This window comes from Pavona decussata, unplaced genomic scaffold (genome assembly GCF_977016875.1).
Source record: "Pavona decussata unplaced genomic scaffold, jaPavDecu1.1 SCAFFOLD_468, whole genome shotgun sequence".
In the NCBI taxonomy this organism is placed as follows: Eukaryota; Metazoa; Cnidaria; class Anthozoa; order Scleractinia; family Agariciidae; genus Pavona; species Pavona decussata.
In genome coordinates this window covers 2,085,001-2,100,584 of record NW_028145806.1, presented here as the reverse complement: position 1 = coordinate 2,100,584, position 15,584 = coordinate 2,085,001, and the positions used below count along the sequence as shown (strand labels likewise).

General features: G+C 37.5%; 1 protein-coding gene across 1 annotated transcript; it reads right to left on the bottom strand.

The window, feature by feature from the left end:
- Positions 1-218: 218 nt before the first annotated feature.
- Positions 219-5,452, bottom strand: LOC146450426 (transmembrane protein 18-like). The gene is made up of 5 exons (XM_085100501.1): positions 5,294-5,452; positions 5,070-5,187; positions 3,978-4,032; positions 2,446-2,539; positions 219-1,335 (listed from the first exon to the last, which is right to left on the bottom strand). Exons 1-5 carry the CDS (start codon positions 5,372-5,374, stop codon positions 1,234-1,236), a joined length of 450 nt encoding a protein of 149 aa, XP_084956627.1. The 5' UTR covers positions 5,375-5,452; the 3' UTR covers positions 219-1,233.
- Between the last annotated feature and the right edge of the window lie 10,132 nt (positions 5,453-15,584).

Genomic DNA, 15,584 nt, shown 5'->3' with positions numbered 1-15,584 from the left:
TGAACCTGGTATTCAGATTTCTCTATCCCTGAGTACTGCTCCAGAATACCCTCTTCCTACATTCTTTCTTTTCTAATTTAATTAAAACAATTCCTCCAACTCTAAATGTTTCTCTGATGGGTAACTCTTATGAAGGGATTATCCATGTAGAGGCTCGTGCAACAGTTTACCGTCTGCTGAAAAGTCTTGAGCCTAGTTCTGAACCACGTACATTTAAGTGTTTCAAGAGCAGCTCTTTTATTTTAGCATGAGCTGTACTATGCCACATTGTACTTTCATACAAAGCAATCTTGTACAAACAAAGAACCTCTGTAAAATATATAAGCCTGCTGACAGTTGACGTCTTTATACAATCTAACTTATGTTATGTTTATTTTGCTAATGGAGTTACAATAAACACATGCTGGTGAAAGTTCGCCCTTCCTCTCATAAGTAAGGAAGTTATGATCATCCGGGCGAGTGTAGTCCTGAGAAGGACTGTTTGAGGTGACCTTGACTGACGTTTCAACAACCTGAGCGGAAGTGATCTTCAGAGTCAAGTGAATTGTGGAACGTCAGTAGATCATATATTTGTCTCTGGTTGTTAACCTGATTGGTCAACGAAGTCGAGATGTTATTGTTTGTTTGCCGTGATGTTACTGGCTGTGAAGATGGTAAAAAGTGATTGGTGCGTTTCGATCCGTCTTTTGTTAATCAAAAGTCTGTGAGTCTTTTGTTAGTTAAATGTCTATTGATTGTCTGCTTTGCTGACAACATCAACGAAACAGACAAACAATAGAAATTTTACTAGGTTGCCGAAACGTCAGTCAAAGTCACCCCAAACAGGTGCAAACAGTCCTTCTCAGGACTACACTCACCCGGATGATCACAATTTATGTACTTATGACATGACTCCTGGGTTCAAATCATTTACAGTTTTCCTTTCATGTTGACAAGTTTCAGTTCCCTGGACACTGTGTAGTGTTAGTAGTTGTGATGAGCTTTTTTCTACACACTTGAGTCGTCCCTTGAGTTAATATTTCCACCACTGTCGCTGAAGTTCAATTTCCCTGGTCAGTCAAATAAGTAGAAAAATCCATTTTCACAAATCTGTACCTGAGTTGCTTCTACTAAATAATCTTGAGATACTTTTGGCAATCTTCTCTGTACATTGTTTGTATAACTTGATAGGATTTACAATACGATTCCTTAAGTTAAGTTGTTCAGAACATATTTATCTAAGCAAGGTTCAGCTTAGTTCACTTTTTTATCTTCAGCTTCCTTTTTTCTCTTTTCTCTCAGCTGCCCTCTCTTTACAACAATTAGCATTTTTCCTGCTGTCCACAACCACAAAACCTAAAAATTACAACAACGAATAGGAGTTAATAATGTTATTTCTGAGCATAATGGATTTAAAACGTTTCAGAAAAGAGTTGGAAACAAAGTGGTTAAAAATTTGTACATGCTAAAAGACTTGCCAGAAAAGAAATGTTCTGCTAGCAGGGTACACTGAGGTTGAACATTGTCATGTAAGAAATTTACTTGTGTATTTAATGTTTAAGCAAAATATTAAAAAAAAAAGAAAATGAAAGGGACGTTCACAAAAGAGTTACATATCTGGATCAAAGCCTTGACTGATTTCTTATGTTTGCAACTACCAATGCTTCCATTGACTAAGTTCAGTTAAAAAGTAATAATTAAGCTATTTTTTATTTATTTAGCATCTTGCTCAAAACATTAAGTACGCAACTAAGTTTCAACCAGCCTCTGTGCCAAGATAGGGCTTATACTTGGATCAATATTTTCAATTTTACCACAAAAGAAGTCATTTACACCTCTCTCACCTAAAATCCTTGAATGATTTTATATTGTGAATATTCCCCGTTTATCATGATTGTATGTGAATGCATGTATTTTATCACATGTTCAATCAAATTTCTAGACACTCATAACTGAAAATATGTATACCCTTGGGCCATCCACCCAATTAGCTCTCATTAACTCACATCAAAGAAACTCCACCCTATAACAAATTTAAAAATTCACACCACTACAAAGCTCAAATTTTAGGACAATAATAGCTGTGTTTGTCTAGTTATTGAGTTCTTTGGAGCATAACAATGAAGTGTTTGGTAAGCTTTACTGTATAAAGCTACTAAAGCACTGTGGAAAATAATATAGATTTCACTGTTTGATGAAAACAGTAAAATACTTTAAGAAAATGAATGATTTCAGGTCAATCAGCCATTTGCAAATTGCTTTAAATGAAATTACTAATCAAAGCGAGGCTTTGTGCCTAGTTTCTGTTACAAAAAAAAATGTTAATCATATATGCCAGCAAATTATTAATTTTCGAATGAAAAGCTATGCATGAAGTCCCAATGCTTTAAGAACAAGGTTTAAAGCAACTTCGACATGACCAGTATTGACTCATTGAACAGAAAATTATAGAAATTTGTTGCTTACAGTCATGATGAAGCAGTTGAAGAGTATTGGACCTGAATACACCACAGTAATAAACAGACCCTGTGAGTCAAAATACTGCTCCCTTGCAAATGTGCTGAAATAAAGAAATTATAATCTACTAGTAAAATAAACATCGTTAGTAAATTGTGTATGTTCTTTACTGCTTTTGATTTTTAATTCTAAGTAGGATTAGGGAACAGCATCTTAGCTAATGTGTTTCTGCAACCATATTGTTTTTTGTTTTGGTTTTTTTTTCAGATATTTCACAAATCAGTGGCCAACCAAGCTTCAAAATGGTTTCTTCAGAGAGGGACTGGGGTGAGTGTTACAAAAAACACCTTTAATTCCACGCAAAATGCAAATTAAGAATTTTGTTGCTAGATGCAAGTAAGATTGAGTAATATTCAGAAGTTAGCTACAAATGAAGATAAAAATTTTATTTTGCCATTGTGCACAGTAAAGTTGCACGCTGCAAAACAGGGGAATAGTAAGTAAGACTTTATTTTATGAGGGTGACATCTGACAGTAATGAAACTGATAAACTAATGACCTTAACAGATTTCAACAGCCCAGTTAAAACATTATGCCACCTACAAACACTTGCTGCTACATGTATAAGCCCAAGTCAGCATGTTCAATGTCAGCATTTTTATTTCTAGCTCATCGATTAATTCATTTTGGCATGATTCTCTTTGTTACACAGTGTAGCTAGCATCTTACAAGAAACCTATCAGCCAAGACCTCACTTGCCATATGCATCTGCAGCAGTTGTCCAAATTAAAAGTCAATTTTTCAAATAAAATTGAAGAGGTGTCTGGAAGAAAGCCCTGAGTGACTAAATTGCTAGACTCTCCTTCAAAATTGCCTTGACTTCATTTATGAACTGAACAAAAATTTGACCTGACATCAAAAGTCGCTTTAGGGCCTTATTCGATACACCCCCTCAATTGGAAGCTTAATTAAATGTCTTCAGTATCTCAAATAAAGTAGGAAGTTTGAAACAAATATCAATCCACAATAATAAATGAAAGATATATGTATTCTCAAAATTAGAAATATTTATATAAGTTGTGCAAAAACTGTCAAGTATTCATTATTTAGATTAGAATGGTGGATAATTGTGGCATTTGGTGATTTCAGACATAACAGCAAGAAAACTGAAAGGGTTCAAGGAGATAATATTTTACAAAGTAACCCAGTCTTTTTTCATTTCTAAGGATTTATACAGTCAAACTTCTTGTAAGCTGACACCCATGGGACCAGAAAAAGTGTCTGCTTAAGAGAGGTGTCCACTTACAGGAGGTTAAAAATGTAGTGTTTGTATGTGGCTGAGAACGCTGATGAGAAGGTGTCCGCCTATGGGAGGTGTCTGTTAGCAGAGGTTTGACTGTATTAACTTACAGAAAAAAATGAGAAGTAAATATCATCCCAGTATTTATAGTTAACTTTAATGATACAGTCAAACATCTTTAAAGCAAATGAGGTAAAGAAGCCAACCTGACACAGTATATTATGAATTAATGAATACTTACCTCCAATATTTTGCACCCAGGGTATTAAGTTGTTCAGAGGCAATCGCCAGACCCACTAAAATAGAAGCAAATATTATTATCATGGACAATTTCCTAATTACCTGGTAGTAAGATGCAAGACCAAAAAAGCCAAATTTAAGTACCTCAATTTTCACAGCATCAGACTCAGTATTACTACATAACACCAAGTCTGATACATAAATTCAGTGGCTACAGCTCAAAGAATTTTTTGCAGTATTAATATTTCTTTCCTGTTGCTTTTATTTCCTTGTAAGATCACCAGCCCTTGACACAGCATTCATAATGGCCTTCATGAAAGCATTTAGAACAGGGACCAATATTTATTATTAACTGACTGCAGATCCCAAATCTTCCCAAGACAACACATTTTTAGTTCTAGAGTGGATGGGTGTCTCAAATACAAAGCATTTGTTCCAAATAATCACCTTCATTAATGTTAAGATAGAAGTTCAAATTTGTTACCCACAAAAGTGGTGCCATGCCTTTAAATCTTTACTTGATTTGAATGAGCAGCATGTGCTGACCCTTCCTATAGCGATTATGTCCAAGTAAATTTTCTCCATGACTAATTGGTTTCCTTAAATTTAAATAAATTTAAAAAATAAAAAACACAAATGAACAACATATATAACCCAAATATTGCATTTATTTTTTGAATAAATTAACAAACCTGAGGGTTGCTAAATTCATTGCTCATTGTAAATTCATTTTATTTTTTAATTTAGAATGCCAGTTTCATTGACTTTTGTTCCAAAAAGAAAAGTTGTCAGTGAACAGTAAAAACAATAGATTGTTTCAGTGCCTCAAGAAACTATTGATCTGATAGTTGCCTGGGAAATTTTTGTTCTTAAAACTATCATATTGGCCCTCAATCCAAGCAAAAATATTACAAGTAATTTCCACAGTAAAGTATAACTGATAGTCGCTGGCCCTGTATTCTGTAATTTAGCCGTGTTTTCATTTATTTTTTATTTTTTTCTTCCGACATTGCTAACGCCAAATGAAAGGGCCCCTGAACAAATGTTCAGTGCATTGATCTCACTCCATACACCAATAATAATTTTTACTTACATAAACATAAGAACAGAACCACTTGAATATTTGTGTATCTTCTTGTGCTGACGATACATAACAAAGTTGCAGCGTGGAAAACTATCACTCCTATTAACCAACTCTCACTCCAGTCAACCTGGTACAGCAATAAAAGCAACATAACAGTGATTTTTACTTTCTAAAAAGTAAAAATCTAAAAATTATTGGGGAAATCAATTCTATCTTCTTCCTTCATTACTTACTGCTTTTAAAAAAAGCCACAAACTATCAATCTGGTTTGTAGAAATCCACTCTTTGCCGCGTGGAAGAAAAGTTTGTTTCATCTTCAACGGATCAACCGAGCGTTCACCTTTCCTCGTACATGAAGCCTTTCTCTTTCCAAGGTCTCTACCGCTGGTACTTATGCATGAGCCTGTTTTTGTAGTCACGTGAGGCCGTGTATTTTCAAAGTTCACCTCAGGAATTTCCTTTATAGCTGTAGAAGTCAAACACCTGAAAGACCTCATTGTTTTCGTCCACAAAATAGATTATATATATTTCTAGAATCTCGCCAAATTAGACTGAAATCGGCGAAGTCGTTGTTGAGTTGTAACTCTTGAATGTGCCCCCTCCAGGCGAAAAGTAAAGTTTGAGAAAACAGCACTTAATAAAAATATCTCGCTACACAAACAAGTACCGTCCCATAACGCCTTTATGGAAAATTAGCCAAACATTTTGCAAGGTACTTTTTCTTCCGGTCACCTGTAAAAAAAAATTTTCGCAGTTTTGCACGTACTCGCGTTCCACGGGTAATCAACGCCTTCACCATTTTGTTGGATGTCTGCGGTGTTTGTTGTACGTCGATTTTGTAATCTGTAATCATTATGAGAAAAACAAAACGCGGAACGAAGCTGTACTCATGAAGCAGAGCTGTTGGGCCGAAGCAGAAGCGGGAAAAATTATCAGCAACCACCGTAACCGCATGAATTGTCTCAGTCAAAACGAAAATTCCTGCTATTCTTCGAAAAGCCGGCGAATAGAGAGAATAGCGAAGTTTCAAGATTGCTAATCGAAAGTTCCAGCCGAGATGGTAGAAATTCAGTCGATCTTAAATTAATGGACGTTTCAAACCGTTTGTAATGCTGCAATTAGCAAACAAGTATCCGTTTGTCCGTTTGACGCTTGAAAGAAAACGTTTAAACGGAACCGTTCAGAAGAGTTGACTCCGTTTAACGCTTTGGAAATTACACTAATACAGTAAGTCTTTGTGAAAATACTACAAACAAAAGCAGCCACATTCGCTTTACTAATTATCTTGTAGTGACGGCCGACGTTTAGAAAAGATTAAGACATACTTAGTATGCCTCTTGATTCTTAACGTTATTTTTCAGTTTTTTGTTTTGTTTTGTTTCCGCTTGCCGAGACTTGTAACGTTTACGCACCCGAACACAAGATTCAGTAATCTGTAGCTCGTAAAGCGCGATTCATGGACACGCGAATTAAAACAAGTGCTTCTCCAACTATTCGCTTGGCTGGAAGACTTTAAGACCTTTGACCTATTTTAGAGTGTAGCTTAAAGCTATTGTGTTCTTTTATCTTAGTTTCGTACCAGGGGCGTAGCCAGGGGAGGGTTCCAGAGTTTCCGGACCCCCCCCCCCCCTCTCGCGTCAAGGAACCCCCCTCTCCTATCTTTTACAGTGTATCATGCGAGCGGTTGAGGTAATGGCAAATGAACGTCTATTTGCTGGCCACATGGAGCTGAGACAGAGACACCAAGAATAAAGCGAGTGGACTTGCGAACGCCATTTCAAGTTTTTCTTTTATAATCACCTTGTTGACGGCAATGAAATGCCTTTCCGTCCTGAAACCCCTGAGTAAAACTTCAGAAGAGAGATCTAAATGTCTACGAGGCGTACACTAACAGTAATAATGTCACGGACGATCTCCAGGACATCCGAGACAACATCAAAGACATCTGGACCGAGTGGTTCGATCTGGCGGTCACTGCCGCGGAAAATGTAGGTGTTGTGCCTTCCATCCCGCGCAAGACCAATCACCAGCAGCATCCCGACAATGTACCAGCCGAGACACCATCTGATTACTATAAGAGGGCAGTTGCAATTCCCCTTCTAGACCATCTACAATCAGAGCTGAAAACATACTTCAATCCTACTAATGATGCTGTCTTGTCCAGCCTCTTCAATCTTCTTCCTGAGCTGGTAGCCATCGGAGACAGAAATCCTGACATTGAAGCAGCGCTGGAGTTTTATGAGAACGACCTTCCTTCTCCTCATGTCGTTGATGTTGAGCTCCTGCAATGGAAGAGAAAGTGGTGCAGCACTGAGGATGCCGACCTTCCCACCAGTGCAGTTCAGACACTCGCAGCATGCGATCGAGAGTTCTTTCCTAACATCCACACCTTAATCCCCATTTTGTGCACGTTGCCGATAACGTCACCTGAATGTAAGCGCTCATTCGGTAAACTACGAAGGTTAAAAACATACCTGAGGTCGACCATGTCAACCGAGCGAGAGTCTGGGCTGGCGTTGATGAACATCAATTACCACCGAGACATAAATATTGAGGAAGTGATAAACACGTTCGCTCAACGGCAACCAAGGCGTCTTCTGTTTGCGTAGCGTAAACGCCAAAGTCTTGTACGTACGTAATGAAAGGATTTTAGAGCAACCGTTTTCGTTGGAACCAATTTGGAACCCCCCCTCCTAGAAATCCTGGCTACGCCCCTGCGTACTCGAACAAACCGCAAGTTCATCTACTAACTGATGATAATATTTCTGCCTACAAACAGAAAACAGAAAAGCTGCTAGGCGAAACATTTACTATTCGTTATCCATATGAGTTTGAATTTAGCACTTGCGTCTCATTTTACTTATATGTGGCAGATGTTGAACAGTGGCTAAATCACAGTGTGTTTTTCCCCCTAGCCTTTTCTATTTTTTTCGGACTCACATTTTTAGAATGGTCGGATGACAAAGAACAATTTTTAACCATCGTATACTGAGGCTTTTTTCAACAATCCATCGAAGGAGCAATCCGCGTTTTCGGGAAAACGGCAACAAAAATTGTAAGAATTAAATAAGGTAAAAGAGGTCCATTAGCGGTACCTCCCAAACTTCGTTATATGAGTTTTAGCACGTACGCATGCTCAAACCTCAAGACACCTGGAAGACATGGAAGACACCAGTTCATATTTATATGTGGATGAATCTCAGTTTAAGTCAGTGGATGTGAGTGCTAGTACGAAAGGGATCTGTCTCATATGGTCTAGGCGCCGTCTTTTCCCTCCCTCACTGTCTTGTCGTGGGACAAGTTATCGGACTGAGCGCGAGATTCATCCCTGGCTGGCACGAGAGACCCGCAGGCCAACGCTATTAAGTGTCCAGAGGTTTCTTTTGTCAGCTGCTTTATTATTTCAGAATAAAAAGTAGCGAGATTAAAACATGAACATTTTTTGTTTTAAGTATGGCATGTGAAATACAGTAACTACATTTTAGTAACAGGATGATCACATTGACTTTAAGCTGAAAACCGTGTTGGCTTTCGCTGATGACCGCGTTAGCCCTGAAACGAATTCGTTCAACCATATGACCAAGTGACGAAGACAAAACCGACATTTCGGAGAAGCGAGAAAGTCAAGCGAGCGTATTTCGGTTTTCTTTTTTGCTTGAAATATTTTTGGCCGTCTGGTGATGGAAGGGCATCATTAAGCCTGAAAATCTGCAAATCACTAGCATCCCTCAAAGAAGCGAGTCATGTTTTGCTTTTCGACTGATAAATAGTGCTTTTTTCAGCGCTCGAGGTGACAGTTTACAATCGGAGGCAAGCCGAGCCAGACGGAAGTCTATTATTACCTCTTCTCTAAAAGCGGACGGTATCAATCTCAAAGTGGTAGTAACGTGAGTTGTGGCTCATTTGGGAAAGCGTGCGGTGGTCGCAGTTTGGAAATGAAGAGGTGATTTTAGACTTCTAATATTTTTGAATGAATTCGAGGTATGGCGTTCCCCGCGCAAAATTGTCAAAGCTATCCCATAATGCATTGCGATATCAGTATATAGTTTCTGAGATCAGGCCGAAACGAAATGAACAGGAAGGAAGGAATTGAAAGACAGCTACCGAAAAGACGTAGGGTTCTTAACCTATATAGAAGAAACAGTGTTTCAGGCCTTCTTTGCGATGAGAAATAAGCGCGCGGTCGATCATCAGTTGTGACTTTGCTGGGGAGCGAATCGAACCATGTGGCCCGCTAGAAAGTTCTCCTCTGACAGCAAAACAACTTAAAGGTCTCAGTAAGTCTTGAACAATCATGTTTTATTCAGTTAGAATCGGTATTTCTCTTTCACATATCGCTAAGTAATCAAAGTGTTTAGCCTGGGGTGACGTCGATGTTTCTGCCGGCAATTTTTTTCGTCTGCTGTTGTTCAGTGTTGTTGTCTTTAACTAGATTCAGTGAACTTTATTCAGGGATAGGGTCTGTCGGATTATACCAGCATAATTTTGCGCATAATACTATATCTGGAGCATCAGGCATAATGTTGGCATAATACTAATGTATTTTGCAGCATAATGCTGTTGTTTCTGAAAACTGTGAAAAGTGTATGCAAATTTTGCCAGCAACTCCAGCTAGAATGTACAAAGTTGATAAAAACGGGAATATTTTAGGAACCGGATACCTTGTTACGCCGCAAAATGTAACAATTAACGCAAAATGTAACATTAACGCGAAATGTAACAACTTTTCACGCAAAATGTAATATTAACCCGAATTGTAACAACTTCTAACGCAAAATGTAACAATTTCTTTAACGCGAATTGTAACAACTTTTTAACGCAAAATGCAACAACTTCTTTAACGCGAAATGTAACAACGCAAAACGAAACAATCTTTTTGATGGATTATTGTAAGTAAAGCTTAAGGCACATCACTATCCACTGTGTGTGGGTGGCTAAACTTGGTCATACCAACCTTCAGTACAGCTTTAGCTATTAACCCTCGGTTGTCTAAACCTTATGAAGTATGGACTTTTGGATTCCCAAATTAATAAAGTGCTGTTTATATTACTATCAATACCAGAGGTAAAGTGGGAAAGAGGAGCGAAGGGTCACAATATTCCCAAGTTTTCAGAATTTGGGAGAGGACAAGTTAAGCGGAAGCGGTTGTCAGATTAAGTGGTAAGGGCGTAAACGTGGTGTTTACCTTGCCACCAACACTACATACATACAGGAGGAGTTTCAATCGAAAGCTTTATCACTGGTACCTGAAGAATGTATGGTTACTTAAACGACTCCTACTACCTACTTACACTTGCATTTACTTACAATACACTGTTGCTTTTCTCCATCATTAATCAAAGAACACATAGAGAGTCAAAGTTACAGTAAAGAAAAGCTAAAATTCAAATTGAATCAGCCATTTAACAAGGGTAAGAGAGTTGTCCTACCACTCTACGATCTTTATTCTATGCGCTCTTGAATGATTTTCTCCTCTTTTCATTAAACGATTTCTTAGCTTAACATTTTAATTCAAGAGAAAACGTCGACCTTTCTAAACCGGATGATTCTATTTAATACAGTTAACTCTTTCCTAGCGGCCACTTCTCGTAAGCGACCGCCTCCCGTTTTGCTAAATACTGCTCCAAAAGCTCTCTCAACGGGACTTGTGACCAGTAGGTTTGTATAATTTGCTTTTCAGTAGATGTTTAGCTTGACAAGAAGGCTAATATGTCTAAATCTCCTTCTTTATATATCAAGGCCAGAGTTGTTTCATTTTGGGTTGTTACATTTCGCGTTAAAGAAGTTGTTACATTTTGCGTTAAAAAGTTGTTACAATTCGCGCTAAAGGATTTGTTACATTTTGCGTAAGAAGTTGTTACAGCTCGGGTTAATATCACATTTTGCGTCAAAAGTTGTTACATTTCGCGTTAATGTTACATTTTGCGTTAATTGTTACATTTTGCGGCGCAACATACCTTAAACTCGTACCCAGTGCATTTTGGTATAATCGAAGACCTGGTTACCTCTTTATGCCAGGCTTCCAAGCCTGTCCAGTGTTCGAGGATTTGCATCATGGCAGAATCAGATAATCTAGGAAGACTAGAAATGTTTAATAATAGGTACGGTCCTATGGGGGGTGGGGTGGAAGTGTCATTTTAGTCCGGTATAATTTGAGCATTATACCTCCAACCGAACATAATTTTGAGCATAATACCCTGCTTTCACGGGTGACGCCCGAAAGCATAATACTCTATTTTACGAGCATAATCCGACAGACCATAGTCAAGGCAATTAAATTTCTAACGACCTACAATGCTGTCTGTAGGATTTTGGCGTTTATGGTTTGCAGTACGTTGGACACTTGAAACTACTTGAACTATCTCTTTCTTATCTGTATCGTTTGAAATTCATGTCTTTTTGGTGGTAACGGCGGTCCATAGGATAAAATGAAAGAAGAGAAGATAAATTGTATACTATACAATGACTGAAGAAAATTACATCTCATTTTCTCAAAAAAATCATCGTTGATTCATACGGTAAAGATGAAGCAGTCGACAACTGAAAAATTAGAGTTGAGGTCCAGAAGTACGTAGTTTTCAAATAATGTTTACTAACACCTGTATACTGGAAAACTGTGTTCGGCCATCTTAAACGATGATTTAAATAACGTAAAGGAGTTTTTCGCTATGATTACGTCAACTCACTAGAAAAATTTCAAGAGACACAACTCGAATTAAAAGAATCTTTCTACTCCATTCTAAACAGTCTTCAGATCTCAGACGAGGATTACAAGCTGATGCTCATTATGTTTGAAAAACTTTTCATTGTGAAAACACGAGGGATTATGACAACTTATACCTAAAATCTGATGTTTTACAATTGACAGACTTTTGAAAACTTCAGAGAGGTGTGTCAAACTCAACCCGCCTATTAAACTATTCCTCTCCAGGACTGGCTTGGGACGCTAGTCTAAAAAAGACTGGTTGGGAGTTGGAACTCCTCACCCGTTGCTCATGCTTAAAACGGGACGTTGAGGAGGCGTGTCTATGATCACAATTGAAACGATACACGAAGGCGACCAATCCATGCATGAGCATCTTTGATTCATCGCACAAAGTACCCCCTTCCTTATCTCGATGCAAACAATCTTTACAGTTGGGCAATGTCTTAACCAGTCCCAACTCGTGATTTTGAGTCGATGAATGATGAAGAACTTGAGAATTGGGAAGAGTACACAACATTCCCTGATTATAGTTGTATGCTCGATCCAACTCCTAGTTTCTTAGGAAACTCAGACACAATAACACCCGACTCGTTCCTCCAAACATTAGAATAATAATTCGTTTTGGTGTTCAAGCAAGTTGTAGGTTGTAAAGCCCCCTTGTAAGAACCATATCTAAACCCGTGAGTGGACACAAGCGCATAAATATTCATTGCACGAGAATAGCAGTAAAATAGACCAGGAAAAACAAAATAAAATTCACGCAATGGTAAGGGTAATGGTAATGGTAATGCATTTATATACCGCATTTTCTATTCATATATACAGCTATTTCAATTAACGTTGTCGAATGAAAGCTTAAAGACATCTTCAAAGAGGCTGCCTTCTCATCCACTTGATATCCTAACATTTCTTTCATCCAAATGGCTTGCCATCGTATATCTTCACTGGATGGACGAGACAGCTGATTTTGATGAACTTATTCATAAAAAAATCCGCAGAATCTTGAGGTGTCTTCCGACAGCGTTAATTGAAATAGCTGTATATTCAAATGCGGTTTTACATCAGCAGATGTCCATTAGCGACCTCATCCTACCCACCCAACCTATGAAATCATGAAACAGCACAAAGACCAGACCAGCACACCGGGAACTCCGTGCCCTACTTTCTTAGTGTGTGGGTTCTTTAACGTCTCACAGGGTTATGAACATTTAAGTGTTGCGAGACGGGTTAGACCGTCTCACCATTTGCAGATGTCACTACAAAGGCAGCACTTTCTCCTCCGTTATTTAAGACCCTAAGTGTTGCTCCAGCTGGGGTTTGAACCCACGACCTCCCGCACGGTAGTCCGATGCTCAATCAACTGAGCTAACCGGTTGGCGGTTAGAGAACTGCGACTGAAACTTGACCGAGTTTCAACCTGATTATGTAACACCTGAAATGGTTCTTAAACCTAAGGCCCCATCCACACTAATGCGTTTTCGCTTGAAAACGCATATATTTTGACGCGTTTTTGCCTATCTTCCATACTAAAATGTCCGAAAACGCCGACGAAAACGGAGGCTTTCCAAACGATTTCAAAAGTGGACACGTTTGAAAACGTATCGTCTTGTAAACGCTCCGTTTCTAATGTAGACATGTGAAAATCGGTTCCAGTCCAAATCGGAGCATGTATCCAAGATGGAGGATGGTTAACACATGCGCAATCCTAGGTCCCTGTAGTTTCAACGTTTACATACATACATACATACATACATACATACATACATACATACATACATACATACATACATACATACATACATACATACATACATACATACATACATACATACATACATACATACATACATACATACATACATACATACATACATACATACATACATACATACATACATACATACATACATACATACATACATACATACATACATACATACATACATACATACATACATACATACATACATACATACATACATACATACATACATACATACATACATACATACATACATACATACATACATACATACATACATACATACATACATACATACATACATACATACATACATACATACATACATACATACATACATACATACATACATACATACATACATACATACATACATACATACATACATACATACATACATACATACATACATACATACATACATACATACATACATACATACATACATACATACATACATACATACATACATACATACATACATACATACATACATACATACATACATACATACATACATACATACATACATACATACATACATACATACATACATACATACATACATACATACATACATACATACATACATACATACATACATACATACATACATACATACATACATACATACATACATACATACATACATACATACATACATACATACATACATACATACATACATACATACATACATACATACATACATACATACATACATACATACATACATACATACATACATACATACATACATACATACATACATACATACATACATACATACATACATACATACATACATACATACATACATACATACATACATACATACATACATACATACATACATACATACATACATACATACATACATACATACATACATACATACATACATACATACATACATACATACATACATACATACATACATACATACATACATACATACATACATACATACATACATACATACATACATACATACATACATACATACATACATACATACATACATACATACATACATACATACATACATACATACATACATACATACATACATACATACATACATACATACATACATACATACATACATACATACATACATACATACATACATACATACATACATACATACATACATACATACATACATACATACATACATACATACATACATACATACATACATACATACATACATACATACATACTCTATTTTGTTAACCGTCTCGTGCGGAATTTTAGGTCAATTTTTCGCTTTGCTCAAAAGTGTCTGAATTTTTGAGCACAAAAGGAAAAATTAACCTAAAATTCGAGATAAGAAAGTTGTTTAATAAGTCAGCCCTTTAACTGCTTAATTCATGGTTTAACCTTCTATTTTGTTAAGTACTGCTGCACCTTTTAAATTAAATGAAAATATTGCTGCATACTACTGGCAGTGAGTCGACCACGCTGAAAAAACGAAAAAAGCAAACAACAAAATGCATCTCTTGAAACATTAACCTCTCCTATAAAGGCCTGCCAGAGTACTAATCGCAGCACACCGGGAACTCCGTGCCCTACTTTCTTAGTGTGTGGGTTCTTTAACGTCTCACAGGGTTATGAACATTTAAGTGTTGCGAGACGGGTTAGACCGTCTCACCATTTGCAGATGTCACTACAAAGGCAGCACTTTCTCCTCCGTTATTTAAGACCCTAAGTGTTGCTCCAGCTGGGGTTTGAACCCACGACCTCCCGCACGGTAGTCCGATGCTCAATCAACTGAGCTAACCGGTTGGCGGTTAGAGAACTGCGACTGAAACTTGACCGAGTTTCAACCTGATTATGTAACACCTGAAATGGTTCTTAAACCTAAGGCCCCATCCACACTAATGCGTTTTCGCTTGAAAACGCATATATTTTGACGCGTTTTTGCCTATCTTCCATACTAAAATGTCCGAAAACGCCGACGAAAACGGAGGCTTTCCAAACGATTTCAAAAGTGGACACGTTTGAAAACGTATCGTCTTGTAAACGCTCCGTTTCTAATGTAGACATGTGA